At 42.4% G+C, this 19067-nt stretch overlaps 1 protein-coding gene across 8 annotated transcripts in view; it reads right to left on the bottom strand.

The window, feature by feature from the left end:
* The window catches only part of ccdc30 (coiled-coil domain containing 30), a 41780-nt gene that overhangs the window by 20128 nt on the left and 2585 nt on the right, over window positions 1-19067 (bottom strand). For 6 of the 8 annotated variants that reach the window (XM_064923098.1, XM_064923095.1, XM_064923096.1 and 3 more), the window contains exons 4-19: window positions 18634-18754; window positions 18235-18425; window positions 17984-18073; window positions 17199-17282; window positions 16573-16726; window positions 10679-10750; window positions 6410-6522; window positions 6089-6180; window positions 5487-5679; window positions 5202-5303; window positions 4695-4820; window positions 2958-3095; window positions 2372-2550; window positions 1076-1331; window positions 715-837; window positions 204-374 (exon numbers count right to left, since the gene is read on the bottom strand). In XM_064923098.1, the coding sequence (XP_064779170.1) occupies window positions 204-374; window positions 715-837; window positions 1076-1331; window positions 2372-2550; window positions 2958-3095; window positions 4695-4820; window positions 5202-5303; window positions 5487-5679; window positions 6089-6180; window positions 6410-6522; window positions 10679-10750; window positions 16573-16726; window positions 17199-17282; window positions 17984-18073; window positions 18235-18425; window positions 18634-18754 (2205 nt within the window). The remainder of the gene's footprint in view (window positions 1-203; window positions 375-714; window positions 838-1075; window positions 1332-2371; window positions 2551-2957; window positions 3096-4694; window positions 4821-5201; window positions 5304-5486; window positions 5680-6088; window positions 6181-6409; window positions 6523-10678; window positions 10751-16572; window positions 16727-17198; window positions 17283-17983; window positions 18074-18234; window positions 18426-18633; window positions 18755-19067) is intronic. The other 2 variants (XM_064923101.1, XM_064923100.1) reach the window with 2 other exon arrangements.

A 19067-nucleotide genomic window follows, 5' to 3' on the forward strand; every position in this document is an offset into this window, starting at 1 on the left:
ATATATATATATATAAAAACAATGTTTTAAGAGGATAACAAGATAATGTCTAGGCTCGATGGGGGTACGATTTAACGGGCGAATCCTAACTTCCACTTAAGCATTTAAGTCTCAGTCCCATTGACATCAATGCATGACTAAGTGAAACTGTCAGTGAAAGTTAGAATTGGCCGTCAGTGAACATGTGGTAGTGTTAAGTGTACCTTGATCTTCTCCTGGTCCAGGAGGGCGTTGTGTCTCTTGAGGTCCAGGTTCTTCTCTCTCTCGTAGCGTAGCTCCCTCTCAGCCGAGGTGAACAGACTCTGGGCTCTCTGGAGGTCCTGCTTCAGCTGCTTGCTCTCCTCAGCTTTCTGCCCCAGCACAGAGTCCTGGGACTGGGGAGGGATTGGGGAAGAGGGATGGTGGGGGAACAGATAAGCCACTGAATTGGAAGGGCTGGTTCACCTCAAAAAGGAGAATATCAGCCAATATTTCAAAAAGTGCTGCGTGTAACACTTTTTCCCTGGCTTTATATTTGTGTTTATATTAGGGACTAGGCATTTTGTTTCTTAGACTTTAGTGCATCAGGTGTGACAGTAATTTGATTGAGTAATTTTGGCTTATCGTCCCGGGATAACGTTGAGTAATATTGGCTTATCGTTGTTCAGTGCATTATGCGTGACAGTATTGATTGAGTTACACTGACAGGCCGTTGAGGGGACATTGGGTAATGACCTTAGTGCGGGCCTGGGCCTCGTTGATCTGGGCCTGCAGGGCCAGCTGGTGCTGATTGGCCAGCTGCCGCTCCTCCTCCAGGGTGGCGTGCAGACGACTCAGCTCACACTTTAGAGACGCCAGCTAGGAGAGGAGTGCAGAGCACACACGCACGCACACACACAGAAAGACAGAGAGACACAAAATCTTTGTTATGGAAGATACATCAATTATCAGTGATTGTTTATGTATGTGGCGACACAATTCGATATTCATACATCCTTTGGCTTGTCATAAATCAGACAAGATGTTTTTCTATTTAAGATCCTATGGAAGTAACCATGTTCACCTTATGTTTCTATGTGAATGCTTATCCAGGTACCTGGTTGAGGCATTCATCTTTGGTCCTCTCTGTTAGGAGGAAGCTGTAGTCTGATTCTGGGGTATCCTGTCTGGGCCTGGTGGGTCCTGCGGTCTCCTGTCGGGTCTGGGTGGAGAGTTGGAGTTGTTCCCTGAGCCGGAGTAGCTCGATGCCCAGTCTCTCCTTCTCCCCTTCAGCGGACAGCTTCTCCCGGACCCGCTCACTCAGCTGGGCCTGGAGGTCTGCGGCCCGCCTCCTCTCCTGCACCATCTCATCCCTGAAATTTGGCATGGACAGGCAGACGTGGGAACTGTTACCGGGGCATCATTGAGTGTGACCTGACTAAGACGCATGACTGTATGGCAATCTAACAGTACACAACCGCAAGTGTGTGAGGACGACAGATTGGAGGGAACGGTACAAGGAATCATAGGGATAGAGCTGCACTCTGTAGAGGACAATTACACCAACCGGTGCCGCAACAAGGCTCACTGTATAATCATGTGTACCACATAACAAAAGAAAATCACATTTCAAACCTCCAGTCACAAAATGACTATGTAAAGAAAAGGTCAGTCTAAAGTGGTGCTCACCAACCTTTGAGTCAAGATCACCTTCAGTCAAAAAGCAAGCCGAGATCTACCGCTTTTTTAAAACGTGAAAAATGTAAGCCTGTGCAACATTAATAAAACCAGTTCTGTAGGAATAAACTTTGTGCATTAGGCCTAATACATGATCACAGAATATTGGCTGTGTCTGGCCTGCTAATATTGTTCTTCTCAGGCCATATTAGATCTCAAAACGTGAGCTTTGACAACAAAACAGATCAGTTGTATATCTTGTGAGGCACAGCTGAGCATAAATGGAAATAATTGTATTTTTTTTATTGACCAGAGGGATACCGTCCTCCTACTGATGGTGAAACTCCAGTTGCACTGCGTTATTTCTGCCGCATGCACAACCGAACGTTGTTTCTATGACCAGAGAAACTAAAATATTCCCTGCTATTAAAATAGACATAACGAGCTGCTAACAATAAAAGAAACGCAGACCTATCGATACACTTGGCTGCTAATTCAGTGCAGCGCGAGAGTCGGGAGAAGCGCGTTTTATGTTTAATAGAAACATTGTTGACAGTGCTGAATAAAAACTTCAAAGTCGAAATAAAAAATATATAAAAAAGGAACGCAAGCCTTTATCGTTGGCTTTTCTTCAGAAATGTTTGGCGATCAACAAAGAATGCCTAGAAGATCTACCGGTTGGTGACCACTGGTCTAGATAATGACCACACACACAATCTATTGTCTAGATAATGACCGCAGTGTGCAATGCTCTTCCTCCAAGCAGGAGAGCACCGAAGTGAGTCGCTCCACTTTCGCTCCCAGCTCCTCCACCTGCGTCCTGCTCTCCCTCAGGTCCTCCTGGGTCCGGCTGCTCTCTGTCTGGTGCTCCCGGTCACTCTGGAGTCTGCTCTGAGCTCGCTCCAACTGGGCAACCTGCCGTGAGCACAAAGTGAATGAAAAACACTTTCACTAGACATGTTGTCTATTCAGATCAATAGAAAATTATTCCGTTTGGCAGCTTCACTCCTACGACACAATAGTCTCTTGACCAGTGCAGTCGAATACAATGAAGGATAGATTTGAAATTCATCACAAACCTAACACTATTTCCCAAGTCGCACTATAGGTCCGCCTCAAACCATACTTTGCTGGCCCAAACTGTACTTTTATCTTGACCTTTTCAGCACGGTTTCAGCATTTAACCAGGTCAGCCTAGTATATCTCAGCTTGGCCCTATAGTGTGAATCAGAGTTTGTGTTTTTGAGGAATGTATAACAATGGTGTACAGACTGTATTCAGTGATGAACGATGGCAGGGGCAATTTGGTGAATTCAACTCACTTTCTCTTCCAAGATTCCCTTTTCCCCTTTAACTTGCGTTAGGCTCTTGATGAGTGTTTTCCCTTGTTGACATTCAGTTTGCAGGCCCTGTATCTCCAATCGCAACTTCCGCAGCTCCCTCTCATCTCTCTGCAGTGTCTTGAGGTGACAGACAATCAGACAATGACAGTATTATCAATAAACATCAATAAACAACTATAGTTGCTAAAGCTACAGATAAAACTACAGCTATGAAACCAAAGGAAAAATATCTTGCTGTTGTGTATTTCCAAATGATTGAGATAGCATGTGGAAAGGTTACAACAGCCTTTAGGTTAAAACCATGTGAGTTGTATTCAGGGGACAAAGTAGGCCCCTGATAGATCGCTATCCAATGGAGGAGGCTGACCAAGTCAACCATTGGAGGTAACCAATTATGTGTATAAACCCTGGATGACTGACAGGGAGTGCTGTATTGAACCCACCGCACAGCCATCTTGGTTCTCCTCCATTGTAAAAAAGATTTTGGAAGCGATAGAAATGCATTTATGTCTACATACATTTTTGCCAAGTATATTCTACTACAGACACTTTAAAGCATACTTAAATTATATTGTGTGAACTAAACATGAAAAAGAAAATATCTAAACATTTTCCTTAAAGTATATATTTTTTGGAGTACTAACGTTACTGTCCCCAATTCAACAACAAAAATACATCTAATTTTGCCCTTGAAACATTTAATTGAAATACTGTAGAATTCCATTCATTCCTATGGACGATTGCTCCTACTGGGGAGTACCATAATGGCCGACCAGTGGCTTCAAAGCCTCTCATTGAGCAATGCAGCAGCAATTCTGTAATCCAGGGTTTATATATAGTATGGTCAAATTTCTGCAAAGAAACCACTACTAAAGAACACCAATAAGAAGAGACTTGCTTGGGCCAAGAAACACGAGCAATCGACATGAGACTGGTGGAAATCTGTCCTTCGGTCTGAAGAGTTCAAATTTGAGACTTTTGGTTCCAACCACCGTGTCTTTGTGAAATGCAGAGTAGGTGAAAGGATGATCTCCGCATGTGTGGTTCCAACGTGAAGCATGGAGGAGGAGTTGTGATGGTGTGGGGGTGCTTTGCTGGTGACACTGTTGGTGATTTAATTAGAATTCAAGGCACACTTAACCAGCATGGCTACCACAGCATTCTTCAGCGATACGCTATCCCATCTGGTTTGCGCTTCGTGGGACCATCATTTGTTTTTCAACAGGACAATTACCCAAAACACACCTCCAGGCTGTGTAAGGTCTATTTGACCAAGAAGGAGAGTGATGGAGTGCTGCATCAGATGACCTGGCCTCCACAATCAGCCGACCTCAACCCAATTGAGATGGTTTGGGATAAGTTGGACCACAGAGTAAAAGAAAAGCAGCCAACAAGTACTCAGCATGTGTGTGAACTCCTTCAACACTGTTGAAGCTGGATGAGAGAATGCCAAGCGTGTGCAAAGCTGTCACGGTAGCAACTTTGAAGAACCTTAAATATAAAATATTTTGTTTAATACTTTTTGTTACTACATGATTCCATATGTGTTATTTCATGGCTTTGATGTCTACACTATGATTCTACAATGTAGAAAATAGTTTTAAAAAATAAAGAAAAACCCTTGAATGAGTAGGTGTGTCCAAACTTTTGACGGGTACTGGACATCATTGGACTTCGCAAAACCCATTATTCTACCTAGCATGCATTGCAGCGTACCTCTTTGTTATTTTTAAGTGCAGCCTGGGAAGAGCCGAGGTCTACCTCCAGCTGTCTCCTCCAATCCTTCTCTTCGGTCAGACGAGCCTCCAGCAGGGCCACCCTCTCCTGGCTGCTGTCCCTTAACTAGGTAGGGGAGGCAGAAAAACATATTACAGTTGGTAAAAGTCCTTATTCACTGATGAAAGTTCAGTTATTTTTGATAGTCCTTAATGTTTTGTGATTAGGGGCAACTTGTCACTCAAGCACAGCTCCTATTCTCAAAGTTCACAAACCGTTACGATGTAAAATAGGTCACTGGCTATCAAATAGCTATAGGCGATTGCCAGTCTAGGTGTCTCTGGGTGCCTGGGAAGAACTTCTTTGGCCTGCTACATTGGTTTTAAATTATTACCATTCATGGGTGCCTGACACTTTTGAGAAAGTAGTTGGATAAGACAAAACAATGGCACAGGCAAGTCAGTTTAGAGTGGAAATTTACAAGCTAACAGCACACCGTTTTCCTACCTGATGTAAGTACGTCTCGGTCTCTCTGCCGACGACACCTCCATCCTTCAGTACCTGGTCCTGAGCACATATCTTCTTCAGCTCTGCCTCTAGGGTTTTAATCTGTGAGTGGACGTTTAAAAAGGAACACTTAATCATTTATAACCTCATATTCATTATCTCCAGCACCATAACAGTGTCTAAATCTGTGAAAAGACTTTTGTCTCTGCTTTGTTGGCAAAAAGTCCTGAGAATTTCTCTTGATTATGTCATTTCTATCCCTTCTCGTTCAGCCCCCTCTCCCACCTTGCGGTGCAGTCCCTCGAGTTCACCCTCATGGAGTTGGCACTCCTCCTTGCTGGCGTTCTGGGCCTCTCCCAGTAATGCCTCCAGCTCTTCGTTCCTCTCCACCAGCTCCTCCTGCTCCCGCTGCTGCCTCTGCATGCGCCGCTGCAGCTCCCGCAGCTGGCAGCCCACGTCCTCCACAGCCTCGTGACACCTGCAGGACAGGGTGACAGAGTCAGGGAGATCGTGTGAGAAAAGTGTGTACGAGAGAGGGAGGGAGAGAAAGAAAGACAGTGTGAGATATGTGAGGAGGTTAAGGGGAGGGAGAGAGAGAGAAATACGGCACAAGGGAGTAAGATAAATGTGTGAGAGGGAGAGAGTGTCAGAAAGAGAACAAGAAAGATGTCAGATCATTGATGAACGGCAACTGCTGACGTAAAAGGGCTTCATTAAATACATTTGATTGAACAGCGTGAATGCTACTTCTTATGACTGACATGTGGACATGACTGACATGAGGTGACACCTGGTCAGCGCAACCAGAGAAAGACCTCTGAACAGAATGATTCTACAGATGCAGGAATAACCTAATTATTGCAATGGGGCTGAGGGTGCATCCATACCTTTTATGAATCTGCTCCTGCTCCTCAGGTTTCGATGTGGTCAACAACAGCATAGGCAGATCTTTAGGGTGCTCACTGCTATTGCCCTCCCCCTGACAAATACAAACATTGTTGTACACACATCATTCCTTCTGTACAGGAAACACAGCCTCACTACTTCACAAGGCACATAAAAGTACTAACCACATCCCATAGTGATGGGAGTTTGTCAGTCTGTGACATTACTGTTCGAGCTTACAAAGAATCAGCTAGGTAATATGTGGTAACCCAATATTTTAGGGCCCAAAAGGTAGGCTTATATTTTTAGTCAATGTGCACCACCTGTAAGAGGGTTTTCTTCTCAGAGTCCAGGGAGCGCACTCTCTCTCTCAGAACCCGGATTTCCCCATCCAGTCTTTCATTGTGCTCCTTCGCCCTCTGCAGCTCCAGCGTATCTAAGGAAAACAAACAAGCATTGTGTAGAGGGGCTTCACATGGACCTCCACAAATAAAGTGCTACTTAATAAGTGCTATTACAGTGCATTGGGAAAGTTCAGACCCCTTCACTTTTTACTCATTTTGATACGTTCCAGCCTTCAATCTACATACATTACCCCATACTGACAAAGCAAAAACAGGTTTTTAGAAATTTTTGCAAATGTATAACAAATTAACTGAAACATCACATTTGACATAAGTATTCAGATCCTTTACTCAGTACTTTGTTGAAGCACCAGTCTTCTTCGCCCCAGTCGGAGGTCCTGAGCGCTCTGGCACAGGTTTTCATCAAGGATCTCTCTGTACTTTGCTCCGTTCATCTTTCCCTAGATCCTGCCTAGTCTCCCAGTCCCTGTTGCTGAAAAACATCCCCACAGCATGATGCTGCCACCACCGTGCTTCACCATGGGGATTCTGCCAGGTTTCCTCCAGACATGACACTTGGCATTCAGGCCAAACAGTTCAATCTTGTTTCACATGGTCTGTGGAGTGCCTTTTGGCAACTCCAAGCAGGCTGTCATGTGCCTTTTACTGAGGAATAGTTTCCTTCTGACCACTCTACCACAAAGGCCTGATTGGTAGAGTGATACAGAGATGGTTGTCCTTCTGGAAGATTCTCCCATCTCCACAGAGGAACTCTGGAGCTGTCAGAGTGCCCATCTGGTTCTTTGTCACCTCCCTTACCAAGGCCCTTCTCCCTCGATTGTTCAGTTTGGCTCTGTGAAGAGTCTTTGGTTCCAAACTTTTTCAATTTAAGAATGATGGAGGCCACTTTGTTCATGGGGACCTTTAATGATGAGGAAATTCTTTGGTACCCTTGTGCCTCGACACAATCTTGTCTCAGAGCTCTACAATTCCTTTGACCTCATTGCTTGGGTTTTGCTCCGACATGAACTGTCAACTGTGGGACCTTATATAGACAGGTGTGTGCCATTCCAAATCATGTCCAATTGCAACCTTTATTGGCCACTGATTTACTGCTCCCTAAATCTGTTGGTGTTAACTTGTAGTGCTGATTACTGGCAAAGTCTGGAGACATTTTCACACTGATGGCTATTATCATCGGTATAAATTAAATCTGCATTTTGAGCAGACCAAGGGAAGATGTAACCATTTGACAATCATTCCAAACAACTGAAATAATGTATTTCCTCGTTTACCACAGCAAATCTACTGTGGCAATTTAAAGTACACATTTTATGAATGGAAAAATAATTTTGGTGTAGCCTACTGTAATACATTTTTGTTTCCATTTATGTAATCGGTTAATTCTATTAAATATCATTTAAAAAAATTGTATGGTCATTCCTTATCACTGTCCATACTTGAAATATGTCAATAAATCAAGCCAATTGTAATTTGTATACAGTCTATCAGCTTTACAGTTTCCAATCGTTATGTCATTGAGGGCTGGATGACATTTTCAGTGGTCTCGTATCAACATGAGAATTTTACCACACTGGTGCATGTAATCTCCCGTTAGTATTGTTTTGAGAAAAACCAGCGCTAATACACAGTGTTTTGTGCAAATTTCAGCTTCTTTGTTGCAATCGACCCAAGATATCTAGGTTCAGAGGTCAAAGGACAAGATTCTTTGGTCTGATGAAACCAAGATTGAACTCCTTGGCCTGAATGCCAAGTGTCACTTCTGGAGGAAACCTGGCACCATCCTGTGGGGATGTTTTTCAGCAGCAGGGACTGGAAGACTAGTCAGGATCGAGGGAAATATGAACGGAGCAAAGTACATCAAAACTATGAAATAACATATGGAATCATGTAGTAAACAAATCAAACAGTTTGTAAAAATAAATAAAACCCCTTAAATTAGTAGGTGTGTCCAAACTTTTGACTGGTACTGCATGGATGTACAATTGAAGTCAGAAGTTCACATACACCTTAGCCAAATACAATTAAACTCAGCTTTTTACAATTCCTGACATTTAATCCTAGTAAAAATTCCCTGTCTTAGGTCAGTTAGGATCACCACTTTATTTTAAGAGCGTGAAATGTCAGAATAATAGTAGAGAGAACAATTTATTTAAGCTTTTATTTCTTTCATCACATTCCCAGTGGTTCAGAAGTTTACATACACTCAATTAGTTTTTGGTAGTAATGCCTTTAAATTGTTTAACTTGGGTCAATTGTTTTGCGTAGCCTTCCACAAGCTTCCGACAAAAAGTTGGGTGAATTTTGTCCCATTCCCCCTGACAGAGCTGGTGGTACTTAGGACTCCTTGCTCGCACATGCTTATTAAGTTCTGCCCACACATTTTCTATAGGATTGAGGTCAGGGCTTTGTGATGGCCACTCCAATATCTTGACTTTGTTGTCCTTAAGCCATTTTGCCACAACTTTAGAAGTATGCTTGGGGTCATTGTCCATTTGGAAGACCCATTTGCGACCAAGCTTTAAATTCCTGACTGATGTCTTGAGATGTTGCTTCAATATATCCACATAATTTTCCTTCCTCATGAAGCCATCTATTTTGTGAAGTGCACCAGTCCCTCCTGCAGCAAAGCACCCCCACAACATGATGCTGCCACCCCCGTGCTTCGTGGTTGGGATGCTGTTTTTCGGCTTGCAAGCCTCCCCCTTTTTCCTCCAAACATAACAATGGTCATTATGGCCAAAAAGTTATATTTTTGTTTCCTCAGACCAGAGGATATCACTCCAAAAAGTATGATCTTTGTCTCCATGTGCAGTTGCAAACTGTAGTCTGGCTTTTTTAATGGAGGTTTTGGAGCAGTGGCTTCTTCCGAGCTGAGCAGCCTTTCAGGTTATGCCGATATAGGACTCGTTTTACTGTGGATATAGATACTTTTGTACCCGTTTCCTCCTGCATCTTCACAAGATCCATTGCTGTTATTCTGGGATTGATTTGCACTTTTCGCACCAAAGTACGTTTATCTCTAGGAGACAGAACACGTCTCCTTCCTGAGCGGTATTTCGGCTGTGTGGTCCCATGGTGTTTGTACTTTCATACTATTGTTTGTACAAATGAACGTGGTACCTTCAGGCATTTGGAAATTGTTCCCAAGGATGAAACAGACTTGTGGAGGTCCTCAATTTTTTTTCTGACGTCTTGGCTGATTTCTTTTGATTTTCCCATGATGTCAAGCAAAGAGGCACTGAGTTTGAAGGTGGGCCTTGAAATACATCCACGGGTACACCTCCAATTGACTCAAATTATGTGATTTAGCCTATCAGAAGGTTCGAAAGCCATTACAATATTTTCTGGAATTTCCCAAGCTGTTTAAAGGCACAACTTAACACATGTAAACTTCTGACCCACTAGAATTTAGCACAGCTGAAAACTGTTGTCCTGATTTAAAGAAGCAATACAACTTGCCTTCTTTAGACTAGTTGAGTATCTGGAGCATCAGCATTTGTGGGTTTGATTACAGGCTCAAAATGGCCAGAAACAAAGACCTTTCTTCTAAAACCTGTCAGTCTATTCTTGTTTAGAGAAATGAAGGCTATTTCATGTGAGAAATTACCAAGAAACTGAAGATCTCGTACAACGCTGTGTACTACTGCCTTCACAGAACAGCGCAAACTGGCTCTAACAAGAATAGAAAGAGGAGTGGGAGGCCCCGGTGCACAACTGAGCAAGTGGACATGAACATTAGTGGGTCTAGTTTGAGAAACAGACACCTCACAAGTCCTCAACTAGCAGCTTCATTAAATAGTACCCGCACACCAGTCTCAACGTCAACAGTGAAGAGGCGACTCCGGGATGCTGGCCTATTTTACAATAGTCATATTCAACATTAACAATGTATACACTGTATTTCTTATCAATTTGTTGTTATTTTAAAATGGACCAAAAATATGTTTTCTTTCAAAAACAAGGACATTTCTAAGTGACGCCAAACCCTTGAACGGTAGTGTGTGTATATATTATATATACACACACACACACAGAATCCCTAGACATAGCAAGAGTTTTCTGTAGACTGGCTAGTTTGTTTCCTAACAGTAGTTTAAGTTAACCTATCTTACACACTTTGTGTGCATAAGTCAGCAACTGGCTCCAGTCAATAACGGAGCTTATTGAGACTCAGCATTAATATGGATTGTGAAAACAAAGATCAAGGCAACACAAGTATCTCACCACATTGCTTCAGCTTGTCCACCTCCTTCCTCAGGCTCTCCACCTCTTGACCAGTTTGCTCAAGCTCAGGTCCTACATTTTTTTTTTTACAAATGACAAATTGTGACATGGTTTTAAGAGCAGGCTACACACTTCTATTAGGCCAGCATTTCTCTCACTAATGTCACACTGATTAAATTGTTTAAAAATAATTGTTTTAAATTCCCAACATTTCTCATGCTATGATGTAAAGGGATGAACTTCCCTCTCTGAACATTAGCAATCCTTTAATGGTGATGCAACACTGCGGCATATTCTCCTTTCCCGTTGTGTGAAAATCATAAGAAATAAGTGTGTTATTATAATATTGTAGGAGTATTTAAAAGTAAGTGTTAAACATGTATTATAAACTGGGTGGTTCGAGCACTGAATTCTGATTGACAGCCATGGTATATCAGACCGTATACCATAGGTATGACAAAAAGTTTATTTTTACTGCACTAATTAAGTTGGTAACCAGTTTATAATAGCAATAAGGCATCTTGCGGGGTTGTAGTAAATGGCAAATAGACCACAGCTAAGGGCTGTGTTCAGGCACTCCTCGTTACCTTGTGTAAGAACAGCCCTTAGCCGTGGTATATTGGCCATACATCACACCCCCCCCGGGCCTTTCTGCTTAATTATACAGTATGCTACCTAAATTCCTAATCTTTCTTATAGCTCTTTTTGATATATACAGTGGGGTCTAGAATGATCGAATCCATTGATAAAGATGATCAAAAAGCATGTATAAAATACAAAAAGCAACAATTTCAAAGATTTGACTGAGTTACAGTTCATATAAAAAGGAAATCAGTCAACTTAAATAAATTCATTAGACCCTAATCTATAGATTACACATTACTGGGAATACAGATATGCATCGGTTGGTCACAGATACCTTGAAAAAAGGTAGGTGCGTGGATCAGAAAACCAGCCAGTATCTGGCGTGACCACCACTTGCCTCATGCAGCGCGACATCTCCTTAGCATAGGCTGTTGATTGTGGCAAGTGGAATGTTGTCCCACTCCTCTTCAATGGCTGTGGGAAGTTGCTGGATATTGGCGGGAACTGAAACACGCTGTCGTACACATTGATTCAAAGCATCCCAAACCTGCTCAATGGGTGACATGTCCATGGAAGAACTGGGTCATTTTCAGCTTCCAAGAATTGTGTACAGATCCTTGCAACATGGGGCCGTGCATTATCATGGTGAAACACAAGGTAATGGCAGCAGATGATATGGCACAACAATGGGCCTCAGGATCTTGTCACGATATCTCTGTGCATCGATCAAATTAAATTGTGTTCGTTGTCCGTAGCTTATGCATGCCCATACCATAACCCCACCGCCACCATGGGACACCCTGTTCACAACGTTGACTTCAGCAAAGCACTCACCCACACAAAGCCATACACGCTGTCTGCCATCTGCCCGGTACAGTTGAAACCGGGATTCATCCGTGAAGAGCACATTTCTCCAGCATGCCAGAGGCCATTGAAGGTGACCATTTGCCCACTGAAATCGGTTACAACGCCGAACTGCAGTCAGATCCCAGTGAGGACGACGAGGATGCAGATGAGCTTCCCTGAGACGGTTTCTGACAGTTGTGCAAACCCAGTATCATCAGCTACCGGGTGGCTTGTCTCAGATGATCCCACAGGTGAAAAAGCCGGATGTGAAGGTCCTGGGCTGGAGTGGTTACACATGGTCTGTAGTTGTGAGGCCAGTTGTACATACTGCCAAATTCGCTAACAATGATGTTGGAGGCAGCGTATGATAGACAAATTAACATTCAATTCTCTGGCAACAGCTCTGTGGACATTCCTGCAGTCAGCATGCCAATTGCACGGTACCCTCAAAACTTGAGCCATCTGTGGCATTGTGTTGTGTGACAAAACCGCACATTGTAGATTGGCCTTTTACTGTCCCCAGTACAAGGTGCACCTGTGTAATGATCATGCTGTTTAATCAACTTCTTGATATGCCACACCTGTCAGGTGGATGGATTATCTTGGCAAAGGAGAAATGCTTACAAAAAGGGAAGTAAACTAATTTGTGCACAAAAATGAGAAAAAAAAGCTTTCAGTGCATATGGAACATTTCTGTGATCTTTAATTTCAGCTCATGAAACATGGGACTAACACTTTTTACATGTTGCGTTTATATTTCTGTTCAGTATACATACAAATACTGAGATATATTGTATGCTCCAGAAAATCTAAAAACTATTATTTTATACGAACACAATTGCTCAGAGAAAGCGATCTTAAGTCATTTTTTGTATATATTTTTTATTTAGATGGGTAAAAATGATTGTATCCCCTGTTTTCAATACTCCAGCACACTCTTCTTTGCGAGGATAACGACACGGCGACTTTTTCTAAAAAATGTTTTAGGAGATTGAAGAATATGTTGTGAGTGACCATTCCTCCGTAAAGTATCTTTCCAGATCCTTGACATCCTTCATCTACCCTTATGGACTTCCCTCTTCAATTCAAACCACAGGTTTTCAATTGGGTTCAAGTCTCGAGTTTGAGATGGCCATTTCAAAATGTTGATTTTGTGGTCAATTAAGATTTGGGTGGAGGTATACCTCTGACAGAGGCAGCCACGTTTGGTTAAAATGTCCTGGTAAAGTTCCCCTTTAACAAGTGCCCCAGGAACAGTGGAAGCAAAATAGATGGGGCCATAACATCTGACTGTAAATAAACCCTAGATTACTCATTTGTCCACCATATTGGTGGTACTTCTCAGAAGGACCAGTCCTCCATAGCAATGAATGGAATTCTACAATATTTCAATTAAATATTTCAAGGACAAAATGTTATGTACTTAAGAGATTGAATGGGATCTTAAGCACTTACAAATTCTTAACATATTGTACAAATTGTAAATAAAAGGCATCTGTTTTTTTATTGTTTTTTTGTGTGTAGATTAATGAGGAACACATTTAATTTAATCCATTTTAGAATAAGGCTGTATCTTAACAAAATGTTGAAAAAGTCAAGGGGTCTGAATACTTTCCAAACGAACTGTTCATGGATTTCTGTAGCTTCCAAACACTTTTTTACAATAGTGGAGTACAAAATTGGCTGCGCAGTGGCTTAAAAACATTGCCCCGTCAGTCATCTAGGGTATAGATACAGTACCAGTCAAATGTTTGGACACACCTACACGTTTAAGGGTTTTTCTTTATTTTTACTATTTCTACATTGTAGAATAATAGTGAAGACATCAAAACTATGAAATAACACACATGGAATCATGTAGTAAACAAAAGTGTTACACAAATCAACATATATTTTATATATTTGAGATTCTTCAAAGTAGCCACCCTTTGCCTTGATGACAGCTTTGCACACTCTTGGTACTCTCAACCAGCTTCACCTGGAATGCTTTTCAAACAGTCTTGAAGGAGTTCATACATATGCTGAGTACTTGTTGGCTGCTTTTCCTTCACTCTGCGGTCCAACTCATGCCAAACCATCCCAATTGGGTTGAAATCGAGTGATTGCGGAGGCCAGGTCATCTGATGCAACACTCCATCACTCTCCTTCTTGGTCAAATAGCCCTTACTCAGCCTGGAGGTGTGTTGGGTCATTGTCCTGTTGAAAAACATGACAGTCCTACTAAGCGCAAGCCAGATGGGATGGCGTATCGCTGCAGAATGCTGTGGTGTGCCTGGAATTCTAAATAAATCACCAAGTGTCACCAGCAAAGCACCCCCACACCATTACACCTTCATGCTTCAGTGGGAACCACACATGCAGAGATCATCCATTCCACCTACCCTGCGTCTCACAACGACACGGCAGTTGGAACCAAAAATCTCAAATTTGGACTCATCAGACCAAAAGACAGATTTCCATCGGTCTAATTTCCAATGCTCGTGTTTCTTGGCCCAAGCAAGTCTCTTCTTCTTATTGGTGTACTTTAGTAGTGGTTTCTTTGCAGCAATTCGACCATGAAGGCCTGATTCACGCAGTCTCCTCTGAACACTTGGTGTTGAGATGTGTCTGTTACTTGAACTCTGAAGCATTTATTTGGGCTGCAATCTGAGGTGCAGTTAACTCTAATGAACTCATCCTCTGCAGCAGAGGTAACTCTGGGTCTTCCTTTCCTGTGGCGGTCCTAATGAGAGCCAGTTTCATTATAGCGCTTGGACGGTTTGTGACTTGAATCTCAAATATAAAATATATTTTGATTTATTTAACACTTTTTTGGTTACTACATGATTCCATATGTGTTATTTCATAGTTTTGACATCTTCAATATTATTCTACAATGATTAGGTGTGTCCAAACTTGACTGGTACTGTACATCATTGACTCCAACACACGCAGGTCTTTTATAATGGCCGGCATCACCTTCCATTTGAGCAAATAAACACCAGGTGGGCCATGTCTTATATCCCTCAGACGTGTACATTTTGATAAAACAGTCAATTTATCAGTTGAATCACATACATCTACACTAACTAAACATGTTAACAATATTTGTTTTCTCTGAAAATCCCCAGATTAGGAGGCGGGATCAGGTCAGCCATGTATTGTCCAATGAGGTTGCAGAGTGGAACTGCTGGCTGAACTTAGACAAAATCTCTGTAATATCACTTTAATTTAACCTCTCGAGATGAGAAAACATGTTTGTTATGAAGTTGAAGATGTGCTCTTTAAACAATGTTAAAATTAGTTGAAATAATTATGTGACAAAAATACACTACCCAAAAGGCACTATTTTTAGAATGGTATTACAAAAAAGTACAAGTAATTACACGTAGGCTATACATGCACACATTTAGCACTGCATCAAATGTAAGCATGCGTGTTAAAAGCAATATGTGTTCATTTTATAGGCCTCGCCTCCTTTCCGGAATTTCCTGCTGCATTCTCCTGTTTATCCTCAGTAATTTGCTGGCTTACCCATCTGTCCACTACAGGGGTTCTGCCTTTTTCAGGTACCACAAATGTGCAGCCAGGGTGGCAACTCAACCACTTTCTCCTACTCTGTACATTTGCTGCCACCACCACTCACACCAAACAACTTACACCATCCACCCTTCCAACAATCATCTGATGACAAGAAGCCAAACTTCTGACTTGGGATGTATTGATGTGTTTGACTAATGGTATCTCTTCCAGTTATTGATGGGCTGTAACACAGATTGATAAGACCAAATGCTAATTTTATTCGTGCGACTGCAGGATTACACCCTGAACTGCCCAGCAAATAGTGTACTAAGAAAGTGTGTAGGGGAATATCAATTAAATTATCATTTATATTAGTCCTCAGAATTGAGAAGATGTTCATGTTATTGCTTGGTACTACAGGTATCTGCCAAAATTATGGAAACACTTGAGTAAGTGAAGAACACAAAATATATTGAAAGCAGCTGTGGTTCCTGAGTTAATTAAGCAATTAACATCCCATCATGCTTAGGATCATGAATAAAAATGCTGGGCAGGCCATTATTTTGTCTACCATGGCTAGGCCCCCATAGGATGAAAATGTCCCCCTCTCCACAGGGCACGAGTGGTCACTGAATGGTTTGATGCCATGGCCATCTCAGTCACCAGATCTCAAACCAATTGAACACTTATGGGAGATTCTGCAGCGGCACCTGAGACAGCATTTTCTACCACCATCAACAAAACACCAAATGATGGAATTTCTCATGGAAGAATGGTGTCACATCCTTCCAACAGAGTTCCAGACACTTGTAGAATATATGCCAAGGTGCATTGAAGCTGTTCTGGCTCGTGGTGGCCCCAACGCCCTATTAAGACACCTTATGTTGGTGTTTTATTTTATATGGGCAGTTACATGTACAATATAATGACAAAGATAATATTGTAGAATTGTTTTCTCATACCACACATGGCTTGGGTCTTCTTGGCAGATTCCAGCTTGTCTGTCAGTCTGCGGATGTCCTCGTGGGCCATGGAGAGCCTCCGAGATGCCTCCTCCAGATCCCTCTCTAGCCGCTGGCGCTCGGAGCGCTCCTGGGATACATCCTCATTGTGGACCTGAGACAGAGGGAGAGCAAAGACTACGGAGTCAAGGTATTACGTCTGTGTTAGAGCTTTAAACAAATGCATGTGGTAAAAATGATGGATAAAATGTTTATAGATATTTGCATCTGAAAGAGTACATAAATGTACTGAAGCTGAAACCCAACTAAAAACCACATATTGACACTTGGTTTCTCTTGGTAATTATTACATTTACAGAGCTTCATATAAAGTGCACAATTTCCACCAGACCGAAAACTCTCCATGCCCATGCCATTCAAAATGCCAGTCTTAAAGGAAAATTATTTAAACAGATAGTGAGGCTCCGGGGTTAGCAATGTGAGCAGTTTCGTGGACACCTTGCCAGTGCGGTTCTGAAATAGGACTTGAAAGGCAAGAACCACAGAAAAGTTGACCCATGCAGTCTTGCCTCAAGTTATTACAGCATTATGGTTAGTTGGATGTGGCAGATAAGATGGGGACCTACAGGTGCACCATTGTGTGTGCTCTGTGAGGACTTGCGTGGGCCAAACAGCTTCTTCCAAGGCCTCTGAGCTGGAGACTGCTGCTCCTTGGGAAGAAAGACCACGGGGCAGAAGGATTGACAAGAGACCCTATGAGGGTATCCCCACTGTCCAGGATTAATGCCAGCTGCGTCAAAGCGTTATCAACTTAAACGCTAAATCAGCATTTCCCAAACTTGGTCCTCAGGACCCCAAGTGGGATTTTTGCCCTAACACTACATGGTTGATTCAAATGACAAAAGATTGATGATTAGTTGATTATTTGAATCGGCTGTGTGGTGTTAGGGCAAAAACCAAAACGTGTACCCCTTGGGGTCCGAGGACAGAGTTTGGGAAACTTTTTGGGGGGTATTAAATATCAATCTGCAGGTTCAACAATAAAGAAAGTGACACCCAGACATGTAACCATTTAAACTGACCATCCATGATATCAAAATTATGGTTTTAACCATGTTTTTAGGCTATACAGTGTTTGCTTATAATCAAATTGTTTACAAACTAAGGAGTTTGATGGGGTACGACAATTGAACTGAACTCATGAGGCATTTATAACTTTTATCATTCAATAATCAATGGGTATATATATAATGAATTTAAGTCCAAAAATGGATGTAGCAATTGCAGATTGGTCTTTCAAAGTCAGACTTCACCTCCCCTTATCTATATTCTTTCAAAACCTGAGAGAGATGCTGACTAGTCTAAAGCAAGAGGAGGTTTTCCACCCAGATATCTAGTTATCCCTCTTTACCTGGCTCATGCTTTCTTTGGTACGCTGCATGGTCTCCCTCTGCTGTCTTAACTCTTCCTCCAGAGTGTGGCGAGTATGATCCAGCTCGTCCTGTGAAACACAGCAACCCCACACCCCAGGACAGTCACATACATGTAAAACTCCACTCTGTGACTTGGAAATACACTTTATTGACTGTATTTCGAAAACAGCTTTCCTCATTGTGTAACACAACGAGGTAGAAAATAACCAATAAAAGCGTTGTCCGTTACCTGCAGGTGGACCTCCCTGAGGTTGCCTGTGAGGTTCTGCGTGTCCAGCCTCCTCTCTGCAGCCTCCAGTCTCTCCAACAGCGTGGCCCTCTCCACCAGCAGGTAGGCCACCTGCTCACTGGTGCTACTGAGGCCAATTTCACCCAAGTCCTCCTGGGCCAGCATCTCCACCACCTCCTTCCTCTGGGAATCTGTCAGACAGTGGAAAGGAGAGCAATTGGGTCAATGCAGTATCTTGCCCAATCCCAAATGGATATTAATCCCAACCGCACAGGTATTTGTGGAGAAATAAACAAGATTCTGTGTCTACACTGTTGTTCAGCCAGCTTTTTACAGAGTGTGCTAAGTGACAACAGTGCGTGCCAGTGAAGACATCTTCCATTGGTCTTGCCTAAATACCTTGCTGGAGCCTAATCTGCTGGAGGTCTGCATGGAGCTGCTCGTTGTCCTGCTCATACTCGGCTGTCAGAGACTCACGCTCCTCCAGCAGGCCACGGATGTGCTCCACATAGTTCTCCACCTGAGACAGACCGATAGCCATCCATGAATGACATTGGACCATGGATGAGGCTACCCCCAATTAGGGATGGTATTGAGAACCAGACAAGTACTTTCCTAGTACCAGTATTAAACTGGACAGAGCTGACTGAATCCAATTGGAACTTTTTGTGCCTGTTTTCAGTTCTAAACACTGCTACCATAAGTTAAATGAAAAATAAATGTAGAATGCAATATGTGGACTGAATACAGTAGGTCATAGTTTTGATTTAAAACAAGATAGCTGTGGGCAAGACTATTCACCAGAGGTTCACCACAAATGTTATATGAATGCC

The sequence above is a fragment of the Oncorhynchus masou genome, chromosome 18, assembly GCF_036934945.1.
Source record: "Oncorhynchus masou masou isolate Uvic2021 chromosome 18, UVic_Omas_1.1, whole genome shotgun sequence".
NCBI lineage: Eukaryota > Metazoa > Chordata > Actinopteri > Salmoniformes > Salmonidae > Oncorhynchus > Oncorhynchus masou.